The sequence below is a fragment of the Zonotrichia albicollis genome, chromosome 6 (assembly GCF_047830755.1).
Source record: "Zonotrichia albicollis isolate bZonAlb1 chromosome 6, bZonAlb1.hap1, whole genome shotgun sequence".
Lineage (NCBI taxonomy): Eukaryota > Metazoa > Chordata > Aves > Passeriformes > Passerellidae > Zonotrichia > Zonotrichia albicollis.
Genome location: NC_133824.1, coordinates 7,573,101 through 7,601,070, shown reverse-complemented (window position 1 = coordinate 7,601,070; position 27,970 = coordinate 7,573,101). Strand labels below are relative to the sequence as shown.

The window sequence follows — 27,970 nt, the reverse complement described above, 5'->3', positions numbered from 1 at the left end:
CCATAGCCCGCCTGCTGTCGGAAAGGCCGGCGGATAACACAATAAACATCTATTTTTGTCTCGGCAGTACCACACACACGTTGCGCCGTTCCGCGAAAAGTCCCAGCCTGAGGGGCCGCGGCTGCCCCGGGCCGGGTGCCCACGGCGCCTGCGCGCAGCGCGCGACCGCCGTGCCGGGGCGGCGCGCCCCCAGCGGCGGCCGGGGGAAGTGCGGCCGCCGGCGGTCGCGCGGCAACGGGCCGCGTCCCGGGCTGGGCCATGGAGGAGGAGGCGCCGCGGGGCCGCCGCATCTTCCTCAACCACCTCGACTCCTACTGCGGCCGCAGCATCGGCAAGGTGACCGCGGGGACGGCCCGCAGCTGCTCCCGGCCGCGGCTTCGTTCTGCCTCAGGCACCTCCGCCCGCGGGGGAGCCGCGGCTGGTTCCCGGGGAGCTCGGCCGGGCGGACCGGAGGGCAGCTGAGATAGCTGCTGAGGAGAGGCAACGGAGCAGCTAAAGAGATAAGATGGAGTAAAACTAAAGAGTAAAAATAAAGAGTTAGGACAGGAGGTGGGGATAAAGCCGGTGGGGAGAGTTCAGGCAGCAGCTGATCGCTGTGGAGGGCGATAACCAAGTTCCCTGTGAGCACCCCCTGCCCGAGAGGAGCCGCGGTGGAGCGGAGGCGCCCAGGGACTCGCCGGCACCTCGGCTGTGAGGCGTGGGACTCACGGGGAGCAGGCACACCCCAGCTGAGCCTGAGCAGCGCCTGAGCATTTCCCCTCTATGGGAAGCTGTTTCTGAAGAGCATTACCAGCAACAGGAGCAGGGCCGATCAGACGGTGCTGGTGCCTTCTGGAGATTACGACAAACTGTGTAGGGCTCAATAGGTATTTGTATGCAAATTATGTGTCTTGTATATTGCAGTATTTATCCACCTCCGTTGTTGGGGCCACGCTTGAAAGCGCAGAAGATGAAGAGGAGGGAGAAGAAAATGAACCCGCTGTTGATCCCACGAGCACAGGGGAAACCTACGAAATAGTGGGTACTCTTTCTAATCCAGAGAGTGCTGATCTACAGTTTGCAAAGGAAACATATGCAGTAAGTATGAGTCTGATTTCAGATTGCCCTTAGACAACATTAGAAATATCACAGGTCATGTAAAATGACCTACGCTAAAGAAATTTTGTTCCTGCTGGAACCTGTATATATCTGCTTTACTCCTTCTGCTTCCTGCATGTGCTCTGGCTTCCTCACTTCTAGGTCTGACACAGCAAATATAAAAGGAAGGAACTCAGACAGAAAAAAGATGATGTCCTCTTCATAACTTTTTGTAAAAAAATCTATCTTATTGATCCACAGGTCTGCTTTCTTTTTTTCTCAAAGCTTACACTTCAAGGATCTCTCATCTTCTTTTTGTCTTTTATCACCATTTTGAAGGTAGTGATGCTGGACTCAAAGTTAGTGTCCTTCTTAACTGTTCACTGAAATCACAGCTTTCACTAGCAGCTAATTGTTCTGAATACCTCCATTTTTGTATAAAAATGTGTATGTCCAGAGTTTAATTAACTAGAGGAGGCTTGCTCTTGTGGATGGGATTGCTCATTGCTTGATTTAGTTTTCTGAAACTAGAAATTGCCTCTGTCTCAAACTGCTTGTTATAAACTGGTTATTATTCTTCTTATTTAAGAATCTCTTCCAACATTTGAAAATTTTGATTCAGATGTCTATGCAGCTGAACTGTTCAATCAGGAAATTATGGGTGGTGCTGTTAAGTTTTAACTGCTTTTGTCCAAAGTGTTTGCTGGATTTGCTCAAGTAATACAGATAATCTGAAGTCAATAAAAATTACAGGATGCTATCTTGCAAGGAAAGTGACATTTTTTATGTCTTCTCTATTCTGCCATTGGATAGTTGTTTAAAACACCTGGGTAAGTAGTAGATATTTTCAATACTCACAAATGCACTAAAAATATGGATCCTAAAATACCATTAAAAGTCTCTATTTTTTATCTATGTTAACATATACTCTAAATTAGAAATTTCAGCATTTAATTTCCATTTTATCAGCTTTCTTGTATGTGACAGATAAAAGTTTGGTAACGATCTTATGAATAATTCTAACATCCTAGTGTTAGAAAACCACATTCTATCCAGATATTTAACTGGATATTTAGAAGAGGATTTTTTTTTTTCTCTAATGACAGAATCTGACTGTTTTTCCCTCAGGTCTCTTCTCGAGAAGAACTCTTAAGCCACTTGCTTGAGTGTGAAATTGTTTTATATAATATCACTGAGGATGTAAGCCAAATTGAGGAAGCAACATGGGCTGCTTCTGGTTAGTATAGCTTTACCTGAACAGAAATTTGGTTTGTATGTAGCCATCAATGTGTAATGAAGTTATCATGGGTTCACTTTAATATAAATTGGGTTCCTTGATGGAGAAATGCTGCACAAATTATTAGGATAAATAGCAAGGAACCATGGAATGCACTGCCACGTTCAGAAGGGAGAGAAGCTGACATGGAATGGTCCAACTCTTTAAATGGCACATCTTTGTAGGCAGTAATTTCCCCAAATAACTGTCAACCATCATCTCATCTCTTTGTATTGGGAGGTGGGTAGAAAATTTGCTCCTGTGACATTCAAAGAATGTTTCAATATTTTATATAATTATTTTATTTTTTTTAAAGTCCAATAAAAATATTACTAGCAGTCTTTTGAAAACTTTCTCCTTATTATTACACCAAAATTCTTCTAATAGGCAGCTGGAATCCTTTCATGGTGAGAGTGCAATATGATTCTTTATATGACAGCTAAACTAAATTATGCTTTTTTCTTTATAATATGAACATTCGGACAACAGAATAATTTGCATAACAAAAAATTAATTTTATTGTTTTATATTAAAATAAACTTTGCTTGCTTGCTTTTCTTTCTTCAGTAGCTTTTTCTTTCTTTCTCTAATTGTTTTCTTTCATGATTTTTTATCTTTATTTTATATTAACTCAAAGAGCATTTGCTTAAAAAGACATCACATAGAACATTGGTATGAGTGTCTATCCAGGACCTTTATATAGAAGCAAAACTACATTTGAATAATTCAGTTTAAAATAAAATTCTTGCTTTCATTTAACAGCTCTACATAAGGAAATAGAGACTTTTGCAAAACAAAAGTTATTCATCCTCATTTCAACAATAATGACCTGGGCAAATACCAAACCCTTTGACCCTGTAAGTAATATCAAAACATTAGTATTTTTTCAACAGATGTTGCCATTTAATGGAAAATATTCATTACATTAAATTATACCATATATTTTGGGTGTGTACTTCAATGATAGCTGGTAAAGTGAGTGGGTTTTTAGGATTCTTTCACCCTTACCCATTACTCACTGCCAAAATTGCTAGATGAAATTCTCTTTCACAAAAATTTAGGCATTGGGCTATAATGATACAGAAAGACATAAGGAGTTGCTTAGTCAAGAAGGCAAGACAAATGCTAACCACAAAATGCACTGTCTTTCAGTCATTAAAAAAATCCCATATTCATTGCATATTTAATGAAATACATAATTAAAATGGATACATCTTTATATCAATATATGTAAAGTATTTTCAGGAGCCATGTTGGGTGCTTTGTAGTATGCTATTGCAATTCTCAAATTCATTGTTACAGAAATAGAGTTTTTCAACCTTGTGTAATGCTATATATAATAAAAAGTAATGCTTTTAGAAATATAAATAGAAGTTAAAAATCTTTTACTATGAAATTTGAAATTGAAGTAATGACATTTTCAAAATGCTGAACCTCAAGCATCAATTTTAAACCTTGACGGTTTTCAAATGAAGACAAAGTTAAAACAGATTTTAAAATGCTTCTAAAAAACTTCCTTTAACTATCTAGACCTTTAAAATTTGTTCTGTTTTAGCAAATGTATATCAATCACATTTTTTTTCTTCATAGGAAAATCCTGAAGCTCCTTTTATTGAAGAAGATTTTCGCAAGAGAAGGTCTCATCCTGCCTTTGTGGATCACCTAAATGCTGAAAAACACATTGCAAAACTGGGGAAAACTGTATGTATAGAACTTTTTTATAAAAATAAGCTGGTTTGCCTTCTTATTTAGAGCTTTATCATATTAATGGAATTTATAAACAGTTTGAATGAGTTTTAAGAATATAATATTGTCCTTATAAATATGGATTATACAAATTAATAATAAAATATAGTAGCAAGGAGAATACTATAATGCACTTTGAAACCTAAGTGTATGCACAATATAAATCCCAATGTCTTTTTTTTTTCTTAGGTAGGGAGTAAATCATGCTCATCTTAAAAAAAATACTGTTTCTTTGGTTGTACCAGAGACAATCAAAGCTGAGGTCTGTGTGGAAAGATTTGGGGAAGAAAGATTGTAGAGGAATGAGATATTAGTACTGCTCTAAAGAAAAGCAGCATCATTAAATATCAGCAAGCTATGTTAGTACTACAACTCATTTAAATCCTTAGATGTTCTGGCCACACCTATCATGTCCTGGATAGTTTGTGCTCTTGGAACAGAGGCCTTGTTGACTTTTGTTCCACCCTATAATTTACTCTAAAATCATGGCCATAAAGCTGACACAGAATAGCTAAAATATGTTATCACTTTACATGTTTTTAAATCCCCTCCTTCAGCTTTGCTTGCTTTGGTCTGATTAGACCATTAATCTTACTGGAGAACAGAATATGCCTCTATTTGTATTTAAGAACTGTTATTAAATAAATACCAATAGTGGCTCAGCTCACAATTCAGGAAAATGGAAGCTGTTGTCATTAGTGGCAGAGAAGTGGGGAGGTTCAAAGACAACAAAATACACTGATGATGAAGGTGCCATTTGGTCATTCTTTTTCCTGTGTTGGGAGTCTCCCATAAGCAATATAATTCAATGTTCATTTCAGAGATTTATCCAGCTAATAACAGAGTTTATTGTGAAAAAAACTTTTCTCTAGTTTGAGCATATATTTGCTGTCTTATGTCCTGCTGAGAAAATAGCACTAGAAATTATATTCTGTTCTACTGTGGATCTAATAGTACAGAACACAAGTAAAAATTTGGTTTCTAGCTTGAAAAAGCAGTGGTGAATTCGTTTTTCTCTTACTATGCTAACATAGATTTGTAAGACCATGGGATGAGTTTCACACCCGCAATGTTAAAATCATGAAAATTTTAAACAGCATCCATCAACCTTGTGTTAACTTCTGCCACCACTTGATACCCAGATGAATTATTGGCAATTTTTCTGACTAGTCCAAAGCACTGAGTCGCTGCATACCAAAAGTATTTATATAATTAGCTACTAAGTGTTTGCCAGGCTGAACATCTGTTGACAAGACAGATATGTAGCAGTACATGATAAAGCAGCTTGAATATTTTCAATACTATCTGCTGTAACCCTTTCAAAAGGAGCTCCTGTGCTCCAGAACTCCAGTGTCAGCACCAATGGGTATCACTGCCCCTGGATGGTTTCTGTCAGCACTTTGGAGCAGGATGGCTCCAAAGCATCTGTTCTTCCCATGGAATCAGCTTTGGCTTCCTGTGATGGCTGAAGACTTCTGGATTATAGTCTTTACTGATTCTTAAATTTAGTGGCATCTAGGGAATATGCCATCAGTGAAAGAAATTACATTGTAATTGTTCCCTGCAAGACCTCAGACACTAGAATTCATCAGCCAGCCGTGTAAAAAAGCTCTTGCACCAAGAATAGAAGGTTTTCTAAGCCTTATTGGAGAAATATCTGCCTGCCAAAGGCAGAAAAGTTCTTCATCCTGCATCTCTGTTCTCAGTGACATCACAGTTCCCGAATCCATTTAGACCTGTTTCTCACTTCAAGCAATTTTTAAGAAGCAAGCAAACAAGCCAAAACAACCACAGCCCGGAGCTGAGGATCCCAGCTAGAAAGTGACACCTAGTGGCTTTAATGAACAGCACGGGAACATGACATTCCTTACCCGGGACTAAACGTGCCGCGAGGAACAGCAACATGCCTAAACATTGCCCTGTTTTTAAAATCACCTATAGCCAAGTAACGTCAAGTAGTACCTTCTCAATGGGTGGCTTGTGACACTGAGTAACTATTGTTAGAGGCATTGAACCTGTTCTAGAGGTATGCATTTCAGTGAAATACAGCACTCAGTGCAAAACTGTGGTTTGTCTTCACACAAGGCAGGAGTTAGCACAAGGTACATGGAAGGAAATTCTGTGTTACATTCTTTTTAAGGGAAATGAGAAATAGCACCTCCTGTGCATTCAGAAGAGGCGGGTTTTTCCTGCTAGGAGACAGAAATTACTATGTATCTTCTGGGACATGTCTGCAGGCTGTCCACAGCAGCCCTGGGAGCTGCTGCTCTGAGGTGCAAACACTATCTGTCATGGAATCACCCAAGCAAGCTCAGTGTGTGTTAAGATCCGAGTAGTAAGAGATACCTCTACCCAAATAAAGATGCAAATGAGACCACAAACTGAAGTCAATTATACAGATTTTATTTAACAATGAATATGAGGTAGAGAGAAAGAAATAGAAAACAGAGGAGAGAGATCAAGCAGAAGATAGTCACCACCCAAGGATTCCACTGGGCTTCTCAGTGATGGGGGTCCCAAGATAGTTCAAAACTTTTCCTTTTCATACATTTTAGCAAAAAAAGAAATTAATGTTCATTGGCCACAGAGTTCTCTTAATCTATTGGTTAAATTATTCCTTCATTTCTAATGCTAATTAGTCCCAAGATCAGTCTTTCTCTTCTTTTGAGTTGATGGGTTTCTTGAGTGGGAAGGCCATTTTCTTGAGGTGGTCATGACCTCCCCCTGCCAGAATTACTGTTTTACCCAGTTGGAGCTGATTTCAGCACACTTGCTGAGCTGGCTTTCCTAATGGCCTGTAAATTCTGCATTTTGTGATCATTATCAGCATTATCATTCTTCTCCCCAGGCTTTGTTAATGTAAGCTTTATAATGTTTTGTAATGCATTGTCTGGGATAACACCACCTTTACCTCATCTCAAGTCACTGCTTTGGTGGTTTACATTATAGTCCAACTTCCAGGTATCCACACAGGTATATTCAGGGGGTTCAGTGATGGTTGGTGGTTGCCATCTGACCCATAACTAGGCGTGATCTCTGTTTGACCACTGCTACACATATGAGCAGTTGCTTCATGACGCTGTTGGCCACAGTGGGAATTTCTGTCCAGATGTGTTAACCAGGGCATACTAACCAGATCTGGAGTTAGAGATATTCTGCTGTAGCTCCCTTTTGTGCTCATCCCATGGCAAAGTCCTCCTGAGGCCCTAGCAGCGTCCGAAAAAGGCAGCTCTCCTTACAGTGTGGAAGATCTTCTGCTATCTGTAATGTCTTCTAATTTTAGTGTTTCTCGTGATTAATAACAAGCTGTTGAATTCAGTTCAGTTGAAGTTGTTTTTATAACAAAGTTTCACTTTCTTAGTATATAGATAAAGCCAAATAGATACAACACACTGACTTTGCAACTTGTCATTGAGTGCATGGTGCTTTGCTTATATAATTAAAGCTCGGCTAAGACCTGCCTTATTTTTCTGTTTCTAAAATATTATAAAGATGCCAACAAAAGGTCCATTCCCCCTTGCCTCCCCAAGGAAAAAGATAGATCCCCAATCTGCGCATGTATTCCCACTGTGATAAAGGCAGGTTCTTTTCATTTTATGATGAAAATATATAATGCCTAGGATATTTAAAACATGAGAATTATTTAATAATTTTGTTTAATCTTAAAAAAAATTTAAAGTGACTAATTAAAAAAAACTTCCTCAAAAGCTCTTTCTCTTTATGATGTTTTAATTGTTTTTTTCCCCTGTATAACCATCCTCACCATTGATACAAACAGTAACATGTATGTCCAAGCAGACAGGCAATTTTATGACGTTACACAGATCAGCCAAGAATATGTGGGTTAATCATGATGTGTGGCTAGCAAACCATTTAAATAGTTCAAAGATTTTTTTTTTAATAGTCTGTCAAAATGAAAGTAAAGAAATTGTAAAATCATTAATCCAGCCTTTCTGCTCCTTTAGACAGACAAATGCAAATAGAGTGTATTGAAAAAAATAGATTCAATGAATTTCAGAGTTATTTTTGCTTGAAAAAGGGAAGTAGAAGCATGAGTATCCTGTTCACTGAATTGATTTACATAACTTCCAAATTTTACCTCTTAATTTTATTTTAGTCTTATAATCTTTGTTCAAATGTAGACAGACCTTTTTTTTTGAAGACAGCTGTAGACAGCTTTTCTTGAAGGAAGTAATAATAATATGACTCAGGAAGCTGCAGGATAGGCAACAATTGATATAGTTACAACTTGGAAGTGATACAGTTTGCACACTTTGTGTATTTAATGTACCTGTATTCAAGAGTCAGTGTAAACTTGTATCCCAATTGCAGTCCCAGATTTTAATGAAAACTTTTTGCTGATTTCACTTTACAGAACAAAAAAAAGTTTTCAACTTATGTTGTTGCCTCAGGACATCAATATGGAGCTGAGGAAGGACTCTTTCACTACTTTTTTAAGGTAGACATCCAACTACATTTGAAGGATCATTTAATTTCTTGGGGCAAACTGCACTGGAATTTAACCCATTTTTAGCAGCCTTGGCATCATAAGCTCAATGCTTTTATGAGCGGAACTGTTTATTTGATCCTTTTGAAACATTTTAGCTACAGTGAAAGTGTTTTTCCTTTTTTTGGCTCTATTTTTTCTTAGATATTTTTCTAGTTTTTGAACAGTATCTCCATATGTACTTTCCAGTGGCAACATGTCTGTCATGTAAATGGAATCCAGGGAAATGTCTTTCTATTCAACAGTCTCTTTTTTTTTTTTTTTTTCTTAGGGTGATAAAAAGTAATATTTGCCAAGATTAAAGAACAGTCTTTAAAGAAACCCTTTTGCTTTTAGTAGTTTGGCAATCAGTACTGCTCAAGAATGGTCTCCTTTACTGCAGTTCTATTAATTATTCAATAAACTGAACTTTAAATCTTGAATATACAGATTTGCCTAGTAATCAAATGTTCCTTTTTTAGCTCTAGTTAAAAGTAACCCTTTTTTTTTTCTCTCACTTTATTCTCTGATTTTCAGATGTGTTGGCTTGGTGAGACTCCTGCAATACCTGTTTTTGGAGATGGCAAGAATATTATTCCAACCATTCATGTTCGTGATTTAGCAATGTAAGGGGAAAAAAATTCTCTGAGCAATAATTGATACCTATCTAGATAACAAATCCACTACAGAGTACTGAGGCTTTTAAATTGGGTGGGTTTGTTTAAGGTCACTTTGGGCCCTTTTAACTGAGTCACAGAGAGCCTTCAGTTTCTCTAGAAGCAGATGTGCTTTCTGGAAACCTTATCTGACTGTTGCACTGGTCCTTTGCATTTAATAAATGACAAGTCATGCTCAGTCTACAGTGTGATTCCAGTTAACTGGCACAGAACTGGAAATGGACTGAGGACTCTACAGCTGACTAAGACAACATCTTGCACAGATATAGCTTTTTATTCTTTTAACTTCCTTACAAATAAAATGTGTAGCTGTGCTTCTTTATTCAGTGAAACATGTGTGAAAATGTCATGCTCTGAAATGTTCAGAAGAATTTGCAGACTCTTGGTGCTGTTTCATGAACTGCCTTTAACAAGGGGACCCCTGGATGCTTCTCCAAGTGCCCGCTTGGGCTGTCCTTGCTATGTTTCAGAGTGTTGCAAAATGTAGCAGAACTCAAGCCAGCCTTTCAGTACATACTTGGAGTAGATTCATCGATGCACACGCTTCGAGAATTAATAAAGGTAAGAGAGTTGATAAAAGCATGATATTTTAATTTCTTTTTTGTTGCTCTTGTTTTTTAGTATATCCGTATGTAAGGCCTTAAAGCTATGTGTTTTATTGAAGTGGACATTCCTAGGTCTTCCTGAATTATCCTGAGTAGTAAATTACATGGAAGATTACTTTGAAATCCTCTAAGACTTCTGTCCTTTAAATGAAGTAGTTTACTTGATCTTTCAGAACTAATTTTTGCAGTATTATCATTAACTTTAATAAAAATTTTACCTAAGAAAGTTATTAGGACAATTGTTATGGGATTCACAGAACTGTGATTAGACACTGAGTCTTTACCATGTGTTTCCCTTCTTGTTGTGGAAGATATCTTGTTTTTCCAAGAGTTTTGATATTAAGTCTAGAAGTAGTCTGAATGACACTGCTAAACAATACACTGTGATAGTGAGAGTCAGCTCATAGGACACTTGCTCATGTAGATTGAGCAAATGTTACATAAGGCCCTTTTGTTGCTGTTGCTGTTGTATCAAAGAGAGTTTAATGAAACAGGGAGCTCACTAGGAGATGAAACCTGTGCCTTGGTCCAGGGAGGCATCCCAAGGAGAGTTGTTGGTGTCCTTTCATAAGTATGAGGGTGTTTAGAAATGCCAAATAGAGGACAGGGGTAAGTGGACAGTTCTTGGGGACGGGAAGTTGCCAGTGGAGAGGGTGCTACAGAGGCTTCTCTTGGCAGGGAGCTGTACCAGCCTGGGGAAGACTGGAAAGGTGCATGGGAAAGAAACACCTTGCGAGTTCTAGTGGAAAATAGCTGAAGATTAGAAAGGAGTTTGGAATGAGTATCACATATACCTTTTCCATGCTTATCTTCACTGGGTGTCCACTAAGTGACATCATTGAAGCCAGAATGCTGGATTATTTGATCTGATGTTGTTACGGTCCAGTTTAAACCCAGAAGAGTAAAGAAAACTAAGTCTCTGTGTAAAAAATGGAAAGAACTTTGAAGATATAAAATATATCCCAAAAACATGATTAAAAGCAAATGAGGTTAGATGTTGGTGCCAAAAATTTGATATATTTTGTTTAATAGTAAAAGAGGCAAAGAGAGAGAGGGAAGGGAAGGGAAGGGAAGGGAAGGGAAGGGAAGGGAAGGGAAGGGAAGGGAAGGGAAGGGAAGGGAAGGGAAGGGAAGGGAAGGGAAGGGAAGGGAAGGGAAGGGAAGGGAAGGGAAGGGAAGGGAAGGGAAGGGAAGGGAAGGGAAGGGAAGGGAAGGGAAGGGAAGGGAAGGGAAGGGAAGGGAAGGGACTAGGTGGAAGCATATCACCCATCCAAAGGTCCCAATGACGTCTCGTTGCTCCTGTCCATCTGGACTTCCTCTGGTGGTGAGGGCTACCACACAGAAGCCTGTAGAATCCAGCGGGTTAATGCAGGCTTTGGGCAGGTGGGAACGCCCACGTGTCCCCTTGCAGGGGCCAGTTTGACACTGTCCCTTGCAACACTGCGGATCTGTAGCATCATGCTGCAGTGGTCTGGTGCGGGGTCTGAGGACCCCTTTGGGGGGCCTTTGATGGGCCATGACACCCCTTCTGCTGTGGATATTGTGAAGGGCCCCTCAGCTGAACGGTGTGCACAGTGGAGGAAGGGCGGTCATTGCTTCTCACCAGAGGCTTTTGCGCTTCACACTGAAAAGGTCTCCTCCCCCCCACGCCTTTAGGTGCGAGGGTCTGTGAGCAGCCTGGCAGCTGATAGCCCTGGGCTGGGTCACTCCTCAGAAGGTGTTAGGCTTGTGCTCTGTGAATGCATCCTTTTTCCGCAGCCCTAAATTATTACTTTATCTTATCTTCATCAGCAAGCAATCCGGGGCCTCAGCCGGAGCCCCGTTCAGGGTGTGGCGCTCTTCTCTGCAGCCTTTGTAAAACAGTTTTTGCTATATTAGGCAAAAGTCCTTCATGAAAATGTTTAAGTCATAAACTATAGTATTTCAGTCTCCGACAATAGTCTACACAAATGCTCTACAAAGATTTTATGGAATTTAGTGTGATTTAAATATATTCTAAAGGGCTGTAGGAGTAACTAACAATTTCTGTCTAATGATGAAATGCAAATGATATGTGGAGAGTTATCAGTAGCATTGATATAAAAACCCTTCTCAATTGTTAATGAAGAACCTGAAGGAACCTGAAGTAAAAGTGCTGGGAAAATAAATATCTCCAAATACATCTGAAGCACTAGGAATTTATTCATATATTTAAGAGCTTTATAAAGTTTTCTGTGGGCTTTTTTTGTTTGTTTTTGTTTTGGTGTTTTGTTTTTTTTTTAATTGCAGGTAGTAAGGAAGAAGTGTTACTTAGCAATCAAAAGCTATTCAATACTAACATTAAAGTTAAAATATTGTTCTTAAATCTATTTCAATCAGTATCCTGATTTTCAAGGCACAAATGTATCGTTCTTAGATCTATTTCAAATCAGTATCCTGATTTTCCAGGCACAGTGTAACATAAAATTTACAGCACATCTTTTATCCACAGAAATCCTGTTCATTTTTTTCCTAAGAATCTGATTTCTTAAGTGGTTCTGATGCTGGTTTTTCCTTATTTGTTTCTTTGTTTGTTTTTCTGACAGTGTATCAGTAAAAATATTGGACCAGGAAAAATTGAGAAGGTTCCTAAAGAAAATGCATTCCTGAGCAAAGAGCTAACAGTCAGTGATTTGCTTTCTTTTATTTCTTCAGGAAAGTATTTAAACTTAAAAGTATGATATAATGAAATATATAATTTCTTTTTTCTTTATTTGACCAGAAAAAATTCCTCCCAAAATATGCCTAAAAATATTTAAAGTGAGTTTAAATTTGGAAAATAAATAAAGTAAAATCTAACCATCATAAAACACAGAATTTTGAAGAGTTACAGCCTCATTTAAAAAATAAAACACTGAAGCTCTGATGTCACTGTTCCCCTTAGCATATGGGAGCACTCTAACAAAACCTACACAAAATGATAAAAATTTAAAAAAGGTTAATAATGCAGTGCTACTAAGGCTGATGAACACAGAATACATAAATTATGTTGTATTAATCTATTTATCTGGAAGTAACTGTTCATAGGAGAAATAAACAAAATACAACCCAGATAGTTTTAAGATGGCATTTGATAAATTTATAAAAGTAGGGATTCCTTGCAATTACATGAAAACTTTTAATTGTACAGAAAATTGTTTAGTGTTGCATGTTCTAATTTGAGAACACTCAAATACAATCATACATTGAAAATTAATATTTTTAAAAGCTTAAATATCTGTTTTATTTTGTATGTAAACCTTCTTTCCCAATGCTTTAATTCTTTCTATTCTCCCCATCCATTCTAGTCTCTTGCTCCAGCTGTTCTTTTAACATGCATAGCTTAAGTCTGTAAATAAATGTAGCTTTGTTCCTCCAGCAAATGCAACTGGATATGTTGTTTGTGAACCTGCGAATGGAATCTCTTTATTTGAAAGAGAATTTCAACATTAACTGGTTTGCTGAGACAGGACTGATAGATAACATTGCTCAAGTTGTCTTGGAATACAAGCAAGCTCGAGGATTACTGGTAATGCTTTGGTATAGTATTTTAAACTGTTCTTCTCTCTTTATTCCCAATAGAAATGGTTACATAAACTCAAGTTTTAAATTAATTAAGTAAAAATACATAGAAGATGGATATAGATGCAAAATAAGTGAACATAAAAACTTAAAATTAAATTGAAGATTTAAATAAGAGACTCTTTTTTTTGCCTCTTTAAATAAGACGCAAAAGAAAAAAAAGAAGACTGAGTTTTATTTCCTTTATGCCTAAAATTGAAATTCTGTAAATACAAATTAGCTTAATGATGGAAAGCTGCTATTCTGAAGCTAGTTTCTTTATGCAGTGTATGGTACTCTTGGTATATTTTGCCTCAGGAATATAATAAGTGTATCTTTTATTTATTTTTATTTATAATAGTCAATAGTTAGGTGAGTATTTTGTGCCCTTTATATATTCAGTGAGTGTGGATATTCCAGTGCAATATAGCCTTCCTTTTACCCTGCTCTGTAGTGTAATTTACTGTGCAACTTCACTATTTCCTATGTTAGCTTGATATTTAGAACTTCTGTATTCAGATGTATAGGTTACTGAAACTATAAAATGCAGGAAAATGCCAGTCTACATCCAAGTATCAATAAAGCTGTTTAGCATGTCTATATCTGGTTCAAACTTTGAATAAGAGTTCAGGGCATGTAAAAAAGATAAAGATGTTATTGTTAAAAGTTATTTACTGAAAGTCCCTCCATAGCTCTGAAAGAATTATCAGATCTGTGTTTGGGTTAAACTATTGCATCGCAGAACGAATCCATCTAACTAAAAATACAGTACATACCAGGTAGCAGTGAGAAGGAAGGCTAGCTAGACTGTCTCTGTCACTACTCTATTGAAGAGTTTGTGCTGTCAGATTTACTAAATTAAGATAGACACTTAATTAGGTATGATTATGAGTTTATTGCATAACATATTTAATAAGTGTATACTGGGATCCTAATTGCACTTACTCATCCTCAGGCTAGGTAGGCTGAAATGAGACATTACTTAAGATTGTGATGGATCTGAAGTTTTTGAGGTCAAAATAATAATTTTAATGACAGCAAATTTATCTCAATTGGAAAGTAGAGATATTCCAAAATTTGCTGCATCCTATCTGAGGGATTGTGTTTCATCTCTTTGGATTATTCAAACATTAACTAGCCATAACAAATTGGTCTGTAAGTCTACTAAATAGAAGCATGCTTTTTCTCCAACAGTAAATTTCATCATCTAAGTAACTATGTTACTTGAGACCTGTGGGTGATAGAGGAGATATTCAACAAGAAATGAAATAAATAAATAAGACAAAAATATCCTTTTAGTTTTAAGTACAATTGCTATTTCCTATTAGTCATATTAAAAATATTGCTGCTTTTACATAGAAGCATATGTGCTGTTTGAGTAATGTCATATCTTTATCCTTTTTTCCAGCCTCTCAAAGTTTACATTCACGGTCCTCCCGGCTCTGGCAAATCTACCATTGCTAAGGAGCTCTGCAAGCACTACAAGCTACATTATGTTAGCACAAATGATGCCATTTCTGAAAAAATTGCAGATCTGGTGTGTTGCTGTTTTCTAATATTCCTGTTATTTTAATTTCTCAGATTTTAAGATGTGTGGCAGCATTTAAAATTTACTTATAATCCCATTATTTGAGAATGGAAATATCTATCTTTCAACATATTGATCATCTCTGGCATTTGCACTGAAATCTTTTTAGAGAATGGAAGTTGCTCAGTATCTCACTGTTCATGAACACACATGAAAGGAATTATTTATTTTTTTCTTTTATTGCATCTGTGTATAAAGTAAATTTGGTTACAGAATTTCTGAGCCAACGCATATTTCTGTTCTTGTCATCAGGAGCAAATTGTGGCTAAAGAACCTGTCAGGGTGGAAAGTGAAGTAGAAGGAGAAGGAGAAGGAGAAAGAGAAGGAGAAGGAGAAGGAGAAAGGGTTGTAGAGGAGGAGGAGGAGGAAGAGGGTGAAAATATAGAAGAAGCAAAGGATTTCTTAGATGCAATAAAAGAAAACATGCAGCAGAATAAAGGTAGGAAATACAAAGTATGATGATGGGATTCGGGTAAGCTAGTGCAACCCTATGCAAATGGAAATTAAGAAATAAATTTGTGTTCTAGACTTTTATTTCCTATTAAAATCAAGAATCAACTGGACAAGAGATAGGAAATACAATGAAGGGTTTATGAGTTGAGATAAAGACAGGGAGAGATCACAAACAGAGTACTGTCATGGGCAAAACAGACCCAACTTGGGGGAATTACTTAAATGTATTGCCAATGAAAATCAGAGAACCCACCCCTCTCTTCTCTCCTGAATTTAACTTTATTCATGATTCTCTGCTTCCTCCCACCAGCAGCACATGGAGACAGAGAATAGGGGTTATGGCCAGTTCATCACATGTTGTTTCTGCTGCTGATTCCTCCTCAGGGAGAGGAGTCTTTTCCCTGTTCCAGTGTGGGGTCCCTCACACAGCAGACAGTCCTCCACAAACCTCTCCAGCATGAGCCCTTCCCATGGACTACAGCTTTTTATGAACTGCTCCACTCTGTCTCCCTTCCACAGGATGCACGCCTTCATGCACAGCCTGCTCCAGTGTGGTCCCTTCCACAGGATGCAGTCCTTCAGGCTGCTCCAGCTCGGGTCCCCCACATGATCCCAAGTCCAGGCACCAAACCTGCTCTGGAGTGGGCTCCTCTCTCCGTGGGCCTGCAGGTCGTACCAGGAGCCCGCTCCAGTGTGGGCTTCCCATGGGGTCACAGCCTCTTTTAGACATCCACCTGCTGTGAGTGGGCCTCTCCATGGGCTGTAGGTGAATCTCAGCTCTCCCCTGGACCTCCATGGGCTGCATGGTGACAGCCTGCTCACCCTGGGCTGTACCACAGCCTGCAGGTGGATCTTTGCTTCGGCACCTGCCACACCTCCTCCCCTAGTTCTGCACTGACCTGGGTGTCTGCAGACAGGTTTCTCTCACAGATTCTCACTTCTGTCTTCCCTGGCCACTTTTTATTTCTGCACAATGACTTTGTCCCTACATAGATATTTGGTCACAGAGGCATTACTACCATCCCTAACTGGCTTAAATTTGTTCAGCAGAAGATCCATCTTGGAGCCATCTGGCATTGGCTCTGTCATACATGGGGAAAGCTTCTACCAGCTTCTCAGAGAAGTCACCTCTGTGAGTCCCCTGGCTAACAAAAACCTGTCCACACAAACCCAATCCAATGAAATACCTTGTATATTAAAAGTGACATATTTTAAAAATATTTTGGTGCCTCTTTAATCATAGCACTTTCATCTTTCTACTTCAGAATTTTTTAATAATGTCATGTTTTCTTCTCAGAGCAGAGAGCATAAATTTCTATAACATAAAGTAAAAAGCTGGTGAAATATACCTTTGTCAAACTTGCAATAATAAAAGTAGTTTAGTAAAAACAAGTGCACGCTAATATGAAATTGTGGGGGTTATTAAGAACCTCATACATCATTAAAAAGTAAATACTGTTTTGAATGCCTGGAAAGAATTTGTAAAAGATTGAAAAAAGGTTCCTTGCTGAAAAATATTAGTTACCATTTGTATACTTATAATGCCATGTATTTTTGGTCTTAGTGTTTAACATTTTCCATGTGGTATAAAGTGATCCCCCCTAAAAATGTGATCTGTTGCTAAGGGTTTAGCTGATTTAGATCTTGTGTATCTGCAAAGAAATTAACTTCTCACACACCTGGAAACATCAGTAATGAGACCTATGGCAGCATCTCTTCTGCATGCTTTGATGTGTTGTTTAAAATAACAATGTCTTTAAAAATAGTTACAAACTTTTATGATTAGAATGGTTTATAAATATCTAAGACTTTTAATTGTCAAAGCAAAATAAAGTAAGAAACAAAAGGACAAAATTTCAGGTCAAACCTGACTTTCCTCCTATGTATTTTCTCGGCAACGTAGGACAGGTAAATAACCTAATTCATATCACAACCTGTCTGAAAATGAAACTTGTAGAACCTACCTCATGTCTTTTTTGGAAGACTATCTTTAAGTCTTATTGTAAAATGAAAATAGAAAATTATTGCTTTCTTGTGACTTTTTTTCTCGAAGTATTTCTTTACTGCCTCTATTAAAATCTGATTTTAGCGTTCAAAATAAAACTAACTTCATGTTTAGATCATTAAGGACTAATGTTTATATCCTTGTAAACACAAAGGTAATTTTATTTAATATCTACATTTTAATATTCCATAGATTGCTGACAATGCATAATATACAAATAGTAACTCAAAATATTTAACTTTTTAGGGTCTAAGTAGAAGAAAAATGTATTAAAATGTATTAAATGTTAGTAAAATAATTTAAGATCTCTTGTTTCTATAAACTACACACCTATTAACCTTCTTTGTCTTAGGGAAACTAGGTGATGAGTATATCCTTAAAATTATGAAGGACAAGCTCATGTCCATGCCTTGTAGGAATCAGGGATATGTTTTAGATGGGTTCCCAGAGACCTATGAAGAGGCAATGGAGCTTTTTAGAGGTGTGTACTGCTTGATTTGGTTTTGTTGCTGCTTTTGTTTTTATTGCTGCTGATGTTGTCATTATCATTGTTTTTCTCAGAGCCATACTACTTGAGTGCATCAGCACTGTAAAGACTGCAGTGCAAGATACAAAACTAAGTTTTGTGATGTGTGATTATTAGAATGTAAGAAGGACTGTAATGCACCTTATTTAATTTATGCACAAGATAATTTTTAGACTATCTTTCCTGGTAATGTAAAAAGTAAATGCACAAGCATGGAGGATGGTCTCTTGTCCAGCTCCACTTAAGCAAGCTCTATAGAAGAATTTCTTCATAATGTTTAAGGGCTACTGAATGAGGGGATCCAGCCAGTGCACCAGTACATATTTTGTGAGCCAAATTACATTGTATTTATTAGGTAAGCTATTGTAGATACACACATTTCAAATTATGAGCAAGCACTGTCTATACATTAAGATCAAGAATCATTTTCATGTTTAAATTATAGCTGAGGTTTGAAGGCACAGAAAAATAGTCTTGTTCAGCTTAGTGTGCTGTTCTGCAAATGGTCATGCTCAGCTGGTACTCTACAGGCAGTTTTACTGACTATTCATAAAAGCAGACCCTTAGTAGCAAAAACCATTTTAACAGAGTTGTAAAATATTTCTACTCATTGTTCTGAGCCTTGTCTCTATTTTTTTGCAGAACAATTTATTGGGCAGGAGGAGAGGCCAAAGATAAGACAGCAGTTTTAAAATTGGACTGTCAAAATGTTTAAAAATTGTATGTGCATGTAGATACATCTGTGGTATAGGCAAACAACTACTAGTGTCCCAAGGTACAATTCTGGAGTGCCTGGCAACATGAACTACTTACTGAATTCTCTAAACTAGTGTCAAGGTTAGATTAATTACCAATTATTATTATAATTTGGATATTGGCAAACCTGTGTTTTACTTGGCACATTTTTAGCAAATAAAGTGATATTGTTGCTTCAAATGAAAATGTCAATTATTTCTTACTTTTGTTTTAGTAGAAGAAGATGAAGGAGAAGAAGAAGAGGAACAAGCAGCAGGCAAAATGCCTAAATTTAATCAAATAATCATACCTGGTAAGTTCAATAGATTTATTTATAAACAAACTGAGTAGTATAATTTTCTAATTAAATAAAAAAAAACTGATGAAAAATTGCTGGCACCAACAAGAAGTCTAAAATATTACTCCATCTGTCCCTGTTTAATTTAACTAAAAAAAAAAAATCTGTTTCATGTAATGCTGCTGCCCTCATATTTAAAAGTGAACAATTAATCATAGAATCATTTAGGTTGGAAAAGACCACTAAGAGCATCAAGTCAAACCCTAAATCTTGCATTTCCAAGTCCACCACTAAACCATGTCCTTAAGTGTCACATCTCTCAAATACCTCTAGGGATGGTGACTCAGTCATCTCAACTTCTCCAACGGCCTATTCCAATGCTTGGCCACCTTTTTGTTGAAGAAGTTTTTCTTAATTAAAAGGAAGGCTTTGGTTCAGTTTCTGGGTTGTTTGTTTGTGGTTTTTGTGAAAATGCCACCAACTGTTGGCTGATAACAACAGTAGTGGCTGTCTTGTTGTGATTACAGCAGCTTAATGGAATAAAAGTGTAATGCATTGGTTATGCTGAGAATTAAAATAGAGTGGATTTAATCTATGTAGAAATTGCTTTATCCTGCTGTTTTTGCTTGATTCCTTTGGAAATTTTGTATATATTCAAACAATATGTTCTTCTTCACAGAATTTATTTTTTCTTTGATGGCATCTGATGAATTCCTTATAAACAGAATAATACAACTTTCAGAGAGTGAAGTTGCTGGAACTCAATATACTGAGGAGCAGTTCCTGGAAGCTCTGAAACACTTCCGCAAGATAAATGCTGATGATGTAACAGTTCTCAACTATTTTGATGAACTTGAAATACATCCTCAGTTTGTTGGTAAGGAATAATAAAATTAGTAGATATAACTTGAATAAAAAATTTTTGTTCTTACAAATGTAACAAAAATCAAATAGTAAGTATCCATATATAAATAATATTTTTATTAACATTGCAACAGCAAGCATATAATTATATACCTGCAAAAATATTCTTTTACTGTTAACCTGTTTGTAAAATTTGCATTGTTAGTTGTTCATTTTTGTAATTTGAATTATTAGAATAATTTTGTGACTTAGTTTACAGATCTCTGTACTGGCATCCTTTCCCATATATGTAAGAGTACATTTCATGGACATATACATCATGGCTCCTTATATTTTTTTTCTTTAGATTTATCCACTGATGCTATTGTTGTCCTCAAAAATTGGATTTGTTACCTGGTGGGCAACAAACTAATAATTACACCCTGAAGAGATGCATTGATTGTTGATTTCAGAGTTGTGCACTGTCAAAAAATTATGCCTCAAGATTATTCTTCAACTGTAGTCCCTTCCAAATACAGAAACTCACTTGCCTACTGATTTTAGTTATTGCAGTATCACTACTGTGATGTTCCAGATGGTTTTCATGTTGGGTGTATAGCATTGGTTTTCATGTTCAAATGAGCATCATCTTTATGTCCTGTTTGTCTCAGAAGTGTCTCCTTACCCATGTTCACATTCCTGGTTGTTACCCATGGAGGCACGCAGGTGTGTTGCTTCTGCTGTAAAATGGTAGGAACAAATTACAAAGATAACTCAGCCATTAACCCCTCCATTCTAGTCAATGTTCCAGCTGGATTTTCAGATGCATAGAATTAAGCAGCAATGGATTTTATCAGAGACCCAACTGCTTGCTCAGTTATATTCCGAAGAAGATGTTAAAAATTGTGCCTGTGATTTGTTTAATATAGTTTCAAAATAATAAAAGTTTTCTTCCACCTTAAATTTAGAAAATTGTAACATATGGTTTTATGTATAATTTTTATGATTATTATTTTTTCTGAATCTGAAATATGATTAGTACAAAGGAGTGGGCTTCAAGATTCTGGAAACTCAACTTTGCTTTGATGACTCACTATGTGAAGACTGCAAGTTGGTTATCTTGTGTCTCGTTTTTCTCATTTGCAAACTTGGAATGTTGACAGGCATGTTAGATCTTATACAAAAAGGCATGTTAAGGTTAAAACAGCAATTCCTTTAAAGACATTAATTTATGAACTCCTTCTCCACAGATCTTTCCTCTCAGCTAGCATCAGTGCAAACTTCATTTCTCATTTAAATGGCATTAGTTTTTGAGGATAAATGTAGTTAATTCTGATTGCTGTAAAATGAATATTGTACTCTTCTATGGCCATCCAAGAAAAAAATGCAGTCTTTGAGACCTCAAATTCAACATTGAACCATTCCTAGCAATACTTTAAATGACAAGAAAAGTGATTTTCATTGTAATTTGTATGTCCAGGTGCAGCTAAAATTGTAGGAATGATGGGCTGCTTGCTATAGCAAATGTATTGCTTTAATTCGGAATATTTCAGGAATGCAATTCCTGATTTTTGAAAGAAGAAGCTGTAAAATAAGCTTTATAACATAGAATTATGTTAGTTTCCTCCTCAATTCATGCTCAGACTTTGGATTTGAGGTCCAAATCACAAACAATTTAACTCTTGGAAAAATGGTATTAGTATTTGAGAGCCTGATTTGCCTGAATTGGTGATTAGATTGAACTGGGAAAAAAGCTTTGCCAATGACTTTCAAAATAACTTCCTAAGGAACTGTGGAGCAGAGGCGACTGGATTCTTATCTAAATTCTGTATTATGATTCTTCTTTTTCCCTCCATCTGCATGTCTCCTTACCCACTTTTGTGCTTTTACACCTTCCATTTTCTGCCCCTGAACAAGTCCTTTATCTCAGTATTCTCTCCCTTCAAACAATCACTTTTCCTCTTTTCCATGTACATTCCTGTACTGTTTCTGCCTCCCCACATTAAATGAATACAGAAACTAGAGAGCCCTAGATAAAGTCTTCATTCTTCTGCATTTTTACTTTTTCTTCTTTCTTGTCAAGTTTATTGTGCAAGTAACTTCCAGCAATTAGAAGTGGAGAAGGAATAAATGAAAGAGAAGGTCTTGTTCAGTCCTTGTGTTCCTACTTGAAGCTACAAATTTGTTTTGTAAATATAACACAGTAAGAGATTGACTGGAGAAAGGTCTGTGTATTTGTAAATGTGTATGAGTGAAAACATCGGAGTTTGTGCCACATCCTAACAACCTATTGTGTAGCATTCATGGAGGAGAAAAGGAGAAAACTGATGGTTTTGTGCATCTGGAGAAGTTGACATAAGATTGGTGCCAGGAACATTTCTGAGAGATGGTAGTTGACCTCTTTTTTGGGTTTCAAAACCTGGGCAAGCTTCAATTGTTAAACAATCGTTGTAAAATTTATTTTAGAATGTTTCTTCCTTACATCAGCTTAAAAGGCAAAGTATTTCAGATGAAACTGGTAAAGAAAATCAGATTTAGAAAACTTCATTCTATGTAACAAAAAGTTGACATTTATAAGCAATTGAAAACAACATCTTTTGCTTTAAAATTCAAATAACATGAACACAATATATTTTAGGTCTTGTATAATACTTGAGGATAGCTGACAAAACCTTGAAATGGTTCTCTCTTATATTATTTAAAAGATGTAGCTGTATATGAAGATTTTGAAAACAGACTTGCTGTATCAAAGATCATCAAGGAAGTTGGAGAACCTCGGAATTATGGTTTGACAGATGAAGAAAAGGAGGTTTTGCAACGCCAGGCAGCTGAGGAACAGCTTGCCAAAGAAGCTAAAGAAAAAGCTGAACAAGAGCGTAAAGAAGATAAGGAAAGGGAAGAAAGAAAGGAGAGATGGGAAGAGTGGGTAGGTTAATACATTTTTTTTAAATCATTATTATTTATGTGTTTTAGATGACTTCAAGTAATCTGTTATGTAAATACACTTGGGAAATGTAGCAGAAATTCTCTTGTTCCTTGTATCCTAATTTAGGTTTGGGTTAGGCTATCTCCACAGTGAATTTCAAAGCCCATTTTACATAATATGCTTTTTTTATTACAGACATAGCATTTTTTTGCATTTTGGTATCAGCATGCCTTTAAAATACTTTTATGGTACTCTTGTTGTTGCTGTGCTGCAGCTCTTCTATTTTTATAAATTTTGCCATTTATAAATATCTACTACAATCAGTGGAGACTTTCCTTACCCAGTCGAACAGGACTTTTGCATTTGCTTAGTTTACTTCTAAGTGCCTGAATAAGTCTTAATTATCAAACTAGATTTTTAGCTCAACACCGACCCAATCTTCCAGCCTACACTGCAGAAAGGTTTCTGAGCCTGCAAGAACGTGTGTAAGAGCTGAGTACTCGGTTCGGTAGGGACTACCTGATGCAGTCTGAAGGATGATTTTTGTTTGCTAATAATCTAATAAGTACTTGGTATTTAGGCTAGCTGACCCCAGAAGACTTGCTTGTGATGCTTTTTCCTTATTTATCTTTATACACCCAAGGACAATTTAGTTAAATGACCTGAAATTGGTACTGTAAGAATGTTTCTGTTCACACCCAAAGTTAGGCCGTTTCACCGGAAGGCAAGTCTATTGTCTTATTTTAGAGCTATTTAAAAACAAACTGATCCTTCCACGGAGAAGTCCTTTTCTTATATTTCAATGCCCATACACATCTATGGATATGTTGAATATCTGAAATTACTGACAATTAAAGAAAGATTTACATTTCTCTGATGTAGGCTCATATATAAGGGTTTTCTAATATCTAATTGTTTACAGCTTCATTCAACATTAAACAGCATTTTGTACCCTGTAAAATTCATAAGAATAGCTAACACATTTTAGCTAGATTCAATCCAAGTCCTTTAAAAGTGCAAACTGATTCAAATCAAAGCTGAACTAGGTGTTAGATAAAACGTGTGTTTAAGGTTATCCTTTAAAATAGGCAGATGATCAGATCTAAGCAACTGTTCATTTGCCCTTGACGCTGTAAATTAGCTGCTGTCTCTGAGTAGTGGCCAAAGACCACTTGCAAGACTTATTCAATAGCACTCCTGGATTGTGTGAATAAGGTAAAAATTGGTGTATCTGTTTTATCTGAATATTGTTTTTGTGTTATGCCTGGAGTATAGAAAAGCAGTCTTCAGAGTATCATCTGTTTGCTGTAGCTCTATATGACTCAGGCTACTGATGAATAAAATGAGTGAAGAGAGGACAATGAAAATGAGTTGCAGTAATCTTCTGGCTAAAGCTGCTGCAAGTATGCATGCTACTAAGTGCTATTGAATGGAAGGAAGAAAAGCTTGCAGCAGTTTTATTCCCTCATCCCTCTTACTTTTTGAGTGTAAAAATATCATTTGATTTAACCTGAATTCAGAAATAAATTTAGCTGGTGGAAACAGATGTATTTCACTGTGGTTTTAGTGTATTTGACTCTCAAGCCCCTCAAAAACATCAATGAAATACGAATAAAACAAATAAAGGGAACCAAAGAGAAACAAACTCAACACAATTAAAAAATAGAAAATTAGAAAGCCAGGGCTCTCTACTGAGTAAAAAAAATTCTCCTTCCCTCCAGTTAAAATAAGCCTCAAGAAACCACCTGTGTTTTGCAATAGCACTAATTTTTGAAGTGCTACAGTGTATTTCAACTGTTTTGCCAAATACCTTATGGAAACAGAACCACTGGAAGACTTGAGACTAAACCTCCTTTTAGGTGTTAAAGAAAAAAAAAATCATTTTAGTAAAGAGATTATGTCAGTCCTTATTATGTTCAATTCTGTACCCTCAGTGTGTTGTGTGCTCTAAATATAATAAACAGTTAATAATTATTACTGTCAGCTTGTTCTTTAAAGTTCTGTCCACAGCTTCTAAAACTATTTTTTCCCTCTAGACCAGCACTATTATTTAGCCAAATGTTATTTGATGGATTTTATAAACATTTTTTCTTTATTAATTGTAGATTAAACAGCAGGAGGAAGTGAAAAAACAGGAACAAGAGTTATTGGAGGCCCAGTCTATTCCACTACGAAATTATTTAATGAAGAATGTCATGCCAACACTTATGCAAGGGATAAATGAATGTTGTAGGATCAGGCCCGATGACCCAGTCAATTTTCTGGTAAGGTGATTATGTTTCTTTTCTTAAATATTTTTGAATACTCCTATAGACTCACATAATCTCTATTAATGAAAGGACTTAAATTTCCTCCCCACTTTCAGGATAGTAACTAATTAATGATTAGAATCTGCAATACTGATGACCAACAATTATAGTGAAAATTAAAACCCAGAAACTACTCCTCATGGGATCAGTTGATACTGTGTATCAAGGGAAGGATCCAGTGTAGTTAAACAGTAATAGGACTAAAACCACTACCAGGATCTGTTTCCCCTTAGTATGTGCACTCTGCACGTCTTATGCACCCTGACAATTCTGCTGTGCCATAGAGGACTACAAGTTAAAGGACGTTTTTACATTAGGATTTCATTTCCACGAGATTGATTTGTGCCAATGAACCTGTTATGATATCTGATAGCTGGAGTTAGGTGCCTCAAAAGAGGGTCCACAAACAAAGAAATCCCTGAGCAATTACACCATTACAATCCAGACTTCCCATCCCTCACAGGACATCCCTCATGGGACCAAGAGCTCTATGAGGCTCTGAGATCTGGTTGCCCTTCATTGGTTTGCTCTCTGTTACCAAGGGTTTGCTAAAGGGTCATGTCCACACCCTCTTAGGTTGGTTTCAGTGGGCTTTTGGTTGGTCCTGGTTGTTACAATCATGTGGTTGTTACGGTTCATATACCGTGATCTATGGGCTGTCTACCCCAGCTATTAATTTTTAAGTAATGTTTAAGCTGCAGCTTTGTCTATTCTATTATTAATGTTCAGATTGTTAGTGCCAGGTTTCACTGTAATCCATCTTTGACTTAAAAACATAACCATATGGTTCAGATAAAGTTCAACCTGCAGCCTAAAAATTCTAGCTACTTATGCCTACTTTCAAATAATTCAATTATGCCTAATTTCAAATGATTTTAAATTTTTAACTCTTCAGAAAGCAGGACATCACTCTCCCCCCACTACCCCCCACCCCCTGGCACAACTGAACACGTTGTCATAATGATAAATGCAAGCTCTTTGGTAATTCCCTTCACAATACACACATAAATAAAGGAGAAAATCCTGTAGGACATTCACAGACTAATTCCAGTTGCAAATGACCTCAGTACAGTATCCAGCTCAACTTTGGGCTGCAAGCAGGGTCAGGTCATTGCATTCAGACAGGAATCCAGGTGCTGTAACATCATTGCTCTGCTGCTGTTCTGCCTGCACATCCTGTTTACAAGTTGAAACAGAGGATTTTATTAATCCAGCAAAAGCCTGAAATGAAAGCAATTGTGTTACAATCCAACTTCAGGCACTAAGGAATGTTTTCTTTTTGCCTACTGGTGACAGCTACCTGTAGGCATAGGAGTATGAGACCTTCCCTCATAACTGCATAGCTTTTAAAGATCAGGATCAGTGGGTCCAGAAAGCAGGTCCCTAGACCTTTCCTTGGCATGACAAAAACTGTTATAAATGGCACACATCCTTCTCTTGCCCACACTAGAAACAGTGACTGCTATGAAGAGTGTGAGTGAGGTCAGTGGTATTTTGGATAGTCTTTGGGGGAAAGAGATTTCTCTGACATAGACACGTTTTCTGCCATAAGTTACATTTAATATGTTCTGCAGTGTTGTTTAAAGCAATGTTATCCACTATGTCTTTGTTATTTTGCATATATTTTGAAGTTGGAGATGTGAAAATAATTGTAATTTTGAAACTCTTCTGTTTACAGGCAGAATATCTCTTCAAGAACAGTCCTGATATCGACTGGAATAAACGTTAAATCCTAGCTGCAGCAGGAATTGTGAAACAAAAAGGGAGAAAATTCCTAATACATTTTAGATAAAAAAAAGACTTAGTTTCTCATGTTATTTTTGTTTAGGCTTACTATGCAATCTTCATTTTTATTTATCGTACTTTATTACTATTTTGTACTGGATTTTTAATCCTCTTCTACAACATTTCCATTTGCTGTATGTATTGATTGATACATTTACACATCCATATATTATTTTCCTAATCCTTAGTGAATGAAGGCAGCTAGCCTGAGAAAAACTTTTATTAAAAAAAGTATTTCTACTGAAAAAGGAAATAAATAGAAGCAGCAAACTCTCTTATTTCCCCTCCCAGTTTGCCAAGAGGCAAAAATTCACACAATACAGTCTTCCTGTGCTTCTCTGAAGATTGACTGGTAAACAGGTTACCAACACAGGTATGTCATAAAACCTGTGCTTTACTTTGGTATCAAACACATGGCTGTAGAACTGATTTAATGATCTTCAGCATTCAACACTAGATAGATATTTTTTAGAGATTCTTGAAGAGTTTCCAGCACATGGCTGTCCTTCTCAGTTTTGCTGACTTCATCCAGCTGTCACAGGAACCATATCTGTGCTGACTGAGATCGAAGGGATTGCATACTTAGTGTAAAACAAATACAGGATTTTGTCAAAACAGAAGGCAAGGACCCTTTGTGGAAAGGGAGGGGGGAAAAGTGGAAGAGCTGAAAGAATAGTGATATAGAAACATTTGACATTTATATTGTCTTTGAGTATCAGAATTTTAGATGTGTTAATGCCTGATGTTTTTATTCAGATATATTAGTGTTTTTGTAGAGTATCTTATTTCATCTGTTTTCATAGTTAGACAAGTTGGGAATAGAATTCAGAACCAATATCTCCTACTCTAAAGAAACACATATTTTTGCGACCTATACGTCCTATATGCTGTCAGCCAAAGTCACCATTTGTCCTGTGAAGCAGTTGAAGATAAAATAATCGGTAGCTTTTGACACTTTTTTTAGTTTGAAAGTGCTATTTTTCAGAATAAAGATGACACTTAAAAAGAGGGGGCAAACAAGGTTTTCGCTAGAGTTACTGTAATGCATTGACTTTTCTAACAATAAAGTTTTGAACT

At 36.8% G+C, this 27,970-nt stretch overlaps 1 protein-coding gene across 6 annotated transcripts; it reads left to right on the top strand.

The window, feature by feature from the left end:
* The first annotated feature begins 179 nt into the window (after positions 1–179).
* AK7 (adenylate kinase 7) lies at positions 180–27,970 on the top strand. Of its 6 annotated transcripts, none has more exons than XM_074542393.1 (18): positions 180–336; positions 904–1,077; positions 2,206–2,314; positions 3,116–3,210; positions 3,944–4,054; positions 8,475–8,558; positions 9,123–9,211; positions 9,733–9,823; positions 12,432–12,560; positions 13,244–13,393; positions 14,834–14,962; positions 15,266–15,452; positions 17,824–17,952; positions 18,971–19,045; positions 19,710–19,907; positions 22,579–22,799; positions 24,905–25,063; positions 26,787–27,970. In XM_074542393.1, exons 1-18 carry the CDS (start codon positions 259–261, stop codon positions 26,835–26,837), a joined length of 2,259 nt encoding a protein of 752 aa, XP_074398494.1. In that variant the 5' UTR covers positions 180–258; the 3' UTR covers positions 26,838–27,970. The 6 variants fall into 6 exon arrangements, with proteins under 6 accessions (XP_074398494.1, XP_074398493.1, XP_074398495.1 ...); XM_074542392.1 differs by having other exon boundaries at positions 18,968–19,045; XM_074542394.1 differs by having other exon boundaries at positions 12,432–12,509; positions 18,968–19,045; positions 26,787–27,969.